This window comes from Danio rerio, chromosome 4 (assembly GCF_049306965.1).
Source record: "Danio rerio strain Tuebingen ecotype United States chromosome 4, GRCz12tu, whole genome shotgun sequence".
NCBI classification, from domain to species: domain Eukaryota; kingdom Metazoa; phylum Chordata; class Actinopteri; order Cypriniformes; family Danionidae; genus Danio; species Danio rerio.
This window is the reverse complement of record NC_133179.1, coordinates 107,501-115,000: the sequence shown is the minus strand read 5'-3', so window position 1 is coordinate 115,000 and position 7,500 is coordinate 107,501. Positions and strand designations below refer to the sequence as shown.

Sequence of the window (7,500 nt, the reverse complement as noted above, 5' to 3'; positions counted from 1 at the left end):
AGACCCAGTGCAGGTGTGATCATTGCTCAGCTCACCTGTCTGTAGGTCCTCTCTGCGACGCTGAGCAGGAAGAAGAAGAGCCAGACGAGGCAGACCCGGACCAGCAGGCTGATGATGACGGTGGCCTGCAGCAGCGGGTCAGCAGAGCCCAGCGCCGCCTGCAGCAGCTCAGCAGCCGACAGCTGATCCACATCCCTGTGCTGGAAGAGCCGGAACAGCAGCGGCGTCACGCCCAGAGCCACACACACCACACTGCCCAGGATCTGATAACCCACGCCCGGGGTGTAGAGATTGACCTGCAGGAGGACAGAGGAGAACAGGTTCACACACATACACGCACGCAAGCGCACACACACACACACACTCACCCTGTTCATGATCATGCCGCTGATCTCCAGCACAGACATCTCTGCTTTCTTGCACTCGTTTCCTTCCCACACGATTGCACTGACGCGCTCCAGACCCGGGTTAGAGCTGTGCAGCCACGGCAGGTGACCCTGAACACAGACAACATCAGACCATCAGCATCAGACCATCAACATCAGACCATCAACATCAGACCATCAACATCAGACCATTAGCATCAGACCATCAACATCAGACCATCAGCATCAGACCATCAGCATCAGACCATCAGCATCAGACCATCAGCATCAGACCATCAGCATCAGACCATCAGCATCAGACCATCAACATCAGACCATCAGCATCAGATCATCAACATCAGACCATCAACATCAGACCATCAACATCAGACCATCAGCATCAGACCATCAACATCAGACCATCAGCATCAGACCATCAACATCAGACCATCAGCATCAGACCATCAGCATCAGACCATCAGCATCAGACCATCAGCATCAGACCATCAGCATCAGACCATCAACATCAGACCATCAACATCAGACCATCAGCATCAGACCATCAACATCAGACCATCAGCATCAGACCATCAACATCAGACCATCAGCATCAGACCATCAACATCAGACCATCAGCATCAGATCATCAACATCAGACCATCAACATCAGACCATCAACATCAGACCATCAGCATCAGACCATCAACATCAGACCATCAGCATCAGACCATCAACATCAGACCATCAGCATCAGACCATCAGCATCAGACCATCAGCATCAGACCATCAGCATCAGACCATCAGCATCAGACCATCAACATCAGACCATCAACATCAGACCATCAGCATCAGACCATCAACATCAGACCATCAGCATCAGACCATCAACATCAGACCATCAGCATCAGACCATCAGCATCAGACCATCAACATCAGATCATCAACATCAGACCATCAGCATCAGATCATCAACATCAGACCATCAGCATCAGACCATCAGCATCAGACCATCAGCATCAGACCATCAACATCAGACCATCAGCATCAGACCATCAGCATCAGACCATCAGCATCAGACCATCAACATCAGACCATCAGCATCAGACCATCAACATCAGACCATCAACATCAGACCATCAACATCAGACCATCAGCATCAGACCATCAACATCAGACCATCAGCATCAGATCATCAACATCAGACCATCAACATCAGACCATCAGCATCAGACCATCAGCATCAGACCATCAACATCAGACCATCAACATCAGACCATCAACATCAGACCATCAGCATCAGACCATCAACATCAGACCATCAGCATCAGATCATCAACATCAGACCATCAGCATCAGACCATCAGCATCTGCCAAACAGCTATAACTCTCTGTGTGTGTGCGTGTGTGTGTGTGTGTGTGTGTGTGTGTGTGTGTGTGGTTGTGTGTTTGTGAGCGCACCTGCTGGAAGGGGTCGTCCCTGAACTCCTTCTTGGCGGACGCACACACTGCTGCTGTGGTGTCTGCGTCGGTCTCGCTGCTGCAGGACGAGCGGCACTCAGCGCAGTGCAGGAACTCCTCCCACAGCACATCCTCCGTCTCCGACTCCTGCCGCACACTGCACGAGTCCTGCGCACGCATGCTGCAGCAGCGCGGACTACAGCCGGCGCCACACGCCACTGCGTCCTGCAGGAGGAGAGAGAGAGAGAGAGAGTGTGTGTGAGTAAGTGTGTGTTTACCTCTGCGCTGTACATCTTCTTGTAGTGTGTGTGTTTGCGGTTGCGCAGTGTGTGTGTGTGTGTGTGTGTGTGTGTGTGTGTGTGTGTGTGTGTGTGTGTGTGTACCTCTGCACTGTACATCTTCTTGTAGTGTGTGTGTTTGCAGTTGCGCAGTGTGTGTGTGTGTACCTCTGCGCTGTACATCTTCTTGTAGTGTGTGTGTTTGCGGTTGTGCAGTGTGTGTGTGTGTGTACCTCTGCGCTGTACATCTTCTTGTAGTGTGTGTGTTTGCAGTTGCGCAGTGTGTGTGTGTGTACCTCTGCGCTGTACATCTTCTTGTAGTGTGTGTGTTTGCGGTTGTGCAGTGTGTGTGTGTGTGTACCTCTGCGCTGTACATCTTCTTGTAGTGTGTGTGTTTGCGGTTGTGCAGTGTGTGTGTGTTTACCTCTGCGCTGTACATCTTCTTGTAGTGTGTGTGTTTGCGGTTGCGCAGTGTGCAGTCGCTGCTCTTGCGGACGGCGCTGTAGTTCTCTGGATCTTCTTCACTGGACGCCTCGTCTGACAGATTGTGGCCCGCACGCACACCTGCAGCCTCCGACACACACTGCGGACGAGAACAGGTGAGTGTGATTTATGAGGACACACACGTGCACAGTGCGGTGTGTTTATGAGGACGCTGGTCTGTCCTGAGGACTCACATCTGCCTACAGTCACATTAGTGTGTGTGTGTGTGTGTGTGTGTGTGTGTGTGTCTCTTTGTGTATGTTTCTAAGTATTTGTGTGTGTGTTCACCTTCCCAGTGTGCGGCGGGGGCGGTGGTGGCAGCAGTGGTGTGTGTGTACGCAGCAGGTCGCAGTGTGTGTCGTGCTGCAGTCGCTCCTCGCTGCTCCGGCTGGTGATGCGTCCGTCCAGAGACACGTAACCGTTGTCCGTCTCCGTGGATTTATCCATCGACAGCTTCGCCTTTCGGGACCTGCTGGAGGAGCAAAAGAGGACCTGAAGGTGAGCAGGTACAGGAGTGTGGAGCCAGACACACACACACACACACAGCAGAGAAACAGCAGGGCCACAAAATCCCCATGTGTGTGTGCGCGTGCGTGCGTGTGTGTGTGTGGTTGGGGGGGTGTTGTGGCACTGTAAAAGAGATGAAATACTCACCCCGCTGTACAGAGATCAGTACATAGTGTGTGTGTGTGTGTGTGTGTGTGTGTGTGTGTGTGTGTGTGTGTGTGGTCCTGCAGGAGAGACACAGTAATACACACCCCACTGTGCAGATTGTGTGTGTGTGTGTGTCTGTGTGTGTACAGTAATACACACCCCACTGTGCAGATGTGTGTGTGTGTGTGTGTACAGTAATACACACCCTGCTGTACAGATATGTGTGTGTGTGTCTGTGTGTGAACAGTAATACACACCCCACTGTGCAGATATGTGTGTGTGTGTGTGTGTGTACAGTAATACACAACCCACTGTGCAGATGTGTGTGTGTGTGTGTGTGTGTACAGTAATACACACCCCGCTGTACAGATGTGTGTGTAGAGCTTGCGCAGCGCTGTGAGGAGGCAGTGTGAGCTGGCGGAGCCCGAGCCCAGCGGCGCCCCCTCCTGCGGGGAGTCAGTGGTGCTGGAGCCGTCACAATCCCTGCGCACGTCCACTCGCAGCGCTTTCCTTAACCGCCTTTACCACACAAACACACACACACACACACAGCAACAGTGCAGAACACTCAGAACAGGTAAACCAGGAGGAGAAACAGAAGAAGAGCTGACGGAGAGCAGAGGAACAGAGGCAGGCTGTGTCCTAAATCACACACTTCTATACTACATAGTACACTACTGTCATGATGTGAGTCATTCTTCCTGCAAACAAGCTTCATAATTCACCACAGATTCTCTACTGGAGACAGGTCAGGACTGCAGGCAGGTCAGTCCAGCGTCTCCTCTTCTCTGTAATGTGGGCTGAGTGTGGTTCTGCATTGTCTTGTTGGACTCTGCAGGGAGTGAGGCTCCAGAATCTCTCTGTGCTGTTCAGCATTACTGGAGCATCACAGAAGAGCAGGTCACCTTCACCAAGAGCACCGACACAACCCCAGAGCATGACAGAGCCGGGCTGCTGGACGTGTTGCTGGTGTCAGTCTGGATGATCCTCTTCTTCTTTGGTCTGGAGCTCACGGCGTCCATTTCTCCCAGAAACACCTGAAACTCTGCTTCATCTGAGCGCAGGACACGTCTCCACTGTGTGATGCTCCATCCCAGACGCCTCCCAGCCCAGAGAAGTGCTTCTGGACACTGTTAGCATAGGGCTTCCTCTTGGCACAGTGCAGTGTTGGCTGGTGTTTGTGGATGTGACTCTGTGTTGTGCTGCTTGTCACAGGTTTAGCGCAGTAGTGCTGAGCTCCCTGAGGCCCCTGAGGGGTCGGAGGTCACGGTTGTTCAGCTCAGGCTTGCGCTCTTGTCCTTTACGCACTGAAACTCCTCCAGATCCTCCACATGCTGTTCTGCACTGCTGAAGGGGAAATCTCCACATGTCCTCCTCTCTCTCTCTGAGGAGCATTGTGTTCACACACTTCACTCATATTCGTTGGTAAACTGGGAATCCTCGACCCCTCTCTGCTCCTAAAGCACTAGAGCTTACCTGATGAGCAGATCACCATCACCATCACCTGTGAACATCACCTCATCATCCAGCAGATCACCTGATCTCCTGTCTCTGTTTCTGCAGTGTGTTGAGCTCTGACTGACAGCAGAGGATGGAGATTCACTCGCGTCAGGTCAGGAGATGAGTAAATGTGGAGTCGCTGCTCTCTCTCTCTGTGTTGCACTGTCCCTGATTAGGGGTCGAGTGTGTGAATTCAGTATTGTACAGACAGTAGGAGCTCCCAAATGACCTGCTGCTTCTGATCCATGCATCTGATGAACGCTACGCTATCCCATAATGCAGCGCGAGACGACTCTATAGACCACACTCAGATGTAGTGCACACTGCAGTAGTAGGTGAGTTTGGACGCAGCCCATCTGTTCTGCTCAGAGGTCAGGGGTCAGAGGTCAGGGGTCAGCGCCAGAGAGATCTATCAGGACTACACTACAAGTGAAAGTGTGTGTGTGTCATCAGTAAGAGTGTGTGTCTGATCTCATGCAGAAGTGCTCATGTTTACACTCAGAGAAGAGTCTGACGACAGCTGCAGCAGGACACACACACACACACACACACACACACACACACACACACACACACACACACACACACACACGCTGGAGTCTGGCAGCAACAGACTGTGTTGTGTTGTGTGTGTGTGTGACACTGATGCAGCAGAACATCATCGCAATGTCATCGAGGTGTGTAAACATGAGCTGTGTGTGAAACTGAAGAGCTGCCCTGAATCACACACACACACAGAACGCCCGTGTGTGTGCGCGCAGTGTGTATTTTAGGACTGGCCTGAGATTCTGAGCCTGAAGTCTGAGTGTGAGGAAGGAGTTTAGCAGAAGCGACTCTGGTCCCCGTCAGCAGAACACACACACACACACACACACACTCAGAGCCTGACCTGCGGCGTTTCCCGCTGCTGCTGCTGCCGCTGCTCTTGGGAGTGTGTGTGGAGACGATCTGGCAGTGGACGGTGCCCAGCAGCAGCATCAGCCAGGTGGAGCCGAACACCTCCGTCAGCGGCACAGCATGAGGAGTGGAGATGGAGAAGAAGAGGAGCGCTGCCAGCACTGCACACACACACACACACACACACACACACAAACACGTCTGCGCAATCAAACACACGTCTGCTTACATTTTTAGTGTCAAATAATTTGGATTACTATTGCACACACCACAGTTTTAAATGCCTACAAAACACTCCACCCAGACTCTCACACACACACACACACACACACACACACACACACACACACACACACACACACACACACACACTACTGTGACCTCATCAAGCAGCAGCTTTAAACAGGTGAATTGTGAAATAGGTTGGACGTGTAGAGACAGTGTCAGAATGCTTTACACACACACACACACACACACACTCATTCAGAGCTCACCCTGCAGCAGGTACAGCGTCAGCAGCAGGTAAAACACGGCTCTGGACGTCACCTGAGTCCACCAGCGGAAGAAGAAAGGGAAGAACACCACACGCACAATCCCCTTCCGGGTCAGAGACGTCCAGGGGCTCTCCGGCTTCGCCTTCGCAAACGCAGACCCTGTGTGTGAGACGAGCGTGTGACTTAGTATTTGCATGACTGAGTGTGTATTTGACTGTTTGTGTGCGACAGTGTCTGTGTGTGTGTTTGACTTACCTCTGACCAGGTCCACGTCAATCAGCTCGGGCTTCACATGACCTGTTTTCTTCGGCTTATTCCGCAGACCCTACAGACCGACAGACAGTGAACACACACACACACACACTTCATCAGTGGACACATTTATAATTGGCTGTTCTGTCAATCACATTCATGTTTAATTTAACAGAGAAACTCAAACCAAACAAAGCTGAATGTTAATGATCTCCACCCATGCTGTGATCACCAGTTCATCTGTACTGGCTCCAGTGCTGTTATTCATGCTGTCGTTAGTTTCCAGTCAGCGTAACGAACACTAGTGACAGCAGACGAGCGTAACGAACACTAGTGTAACAGCAGACGAGCGTAACGAACACTAGTGACAGCAGACGAGCGTAATGAACACTAGTGTAACAGCAGACGAGCGTAACGAACACTAGTGACAGCAGACGAGCGTAATGAACACTAGTGACAGCAGACGAGCGTAACGAACACTAGTGACAGCAGACGAGCGTAACGAACACTAGTGACAGCAGACGAGCGTAACGAACACTAGTGTAACAGCAGACGAGCGTAATGAACACTAGTGTAACAGCAGACGAGCGTAATGAACACTAGTGACAGCAGACGAGCGTAACGAACACTAGTGACAGCAGACGAGCGTAACGAACACTAGTGTGACAGCAGACGAGCGTAACGAACACTAGTGACAGCAGACGAGCGTAACGAACACTAGTGTGACAGCAGACGAGCGTAACGAACACTAGTGTGACAGCAGACGAGCGTAACGAACACTAGTGACAGCAGACGAGCGTAACGAACACTAGTGTGACAGCAGACGAGCGTAACGAACACTAGTGTAACAGCAGACGAGCGTAACGAACACTAGTGTGACAGCAGACGAGCGTAACGAACACTAGTGTGACAGCAGACGAGCGTAACGAACACTAGTGTGACAGCAGACGAGCGTAACGAACACTAGTGACAGCAGACGAGCGTAACGAACACTAGTGTAACAGCAGACGAGCGTAACGAACACTAGTGTAACAGCAGACGAGCGTAACGAACACTAGTGACAGCAGACGAGCGTAACGAACACTAGTGACAGCAGACGAGCGTAACGAACACTAGTGT

The 7,500-nt window shown here is 51.6% G+C and overlaps 2 protein-coding genes across 2 annotated transcripts in view; both read right to left on the bottom strand.

Moving 5' to 3' along the window:
- The window catches only part of LOC141381541 (protein PHTF2-like), a 4,282-nt gene extending 2,111 nt beyond the window's left edge, over positions 1-2,171 (bottom strand). The window contains exons 1-4 of the mRNA XM_073946791.1: positions 2,102-2,171; positions 1,824-2,048; positions 369-497; positions 36-296 (exon numbers count right to left, since the gene is read on the bottom strand). Of these exons, the coding sequence (XP_073802892.1) occupies positions 36-296; positions 369-497; positions 1,824-2,048; positions 2,102-2,116 (630 nt within the window). The 5' untranslated portion in view covers positions 2,117-2,171. The remainder of the gene's footprint in view (positions 1-35; positions 297-368; positions 498-1,823; positions 2,049-2,101) is intronic.
- phtf2 (putative homeodomain transcription factor 2) overlaps positions 1-7,500 on the bottom strand; it is a 15,014-nt gene that overhangs the window by 2,111 nt on the left and 5,403 nt on the right. The window contains 5 exon segments of the mRNA NM_001002305.1: positions 2,944-3,056; positions 3,596-3,757; positions 5,628-5,796; positions 6,130-6,288; positions 6,385-6,454. Coding sequence (NP_001002305.1) covers positions 2,944-3,056; positions 3,596-3,757; positions 5,628-5,796; positions 6,130-6,288; positions 6,385-6,454 — 673 coding nt within the window.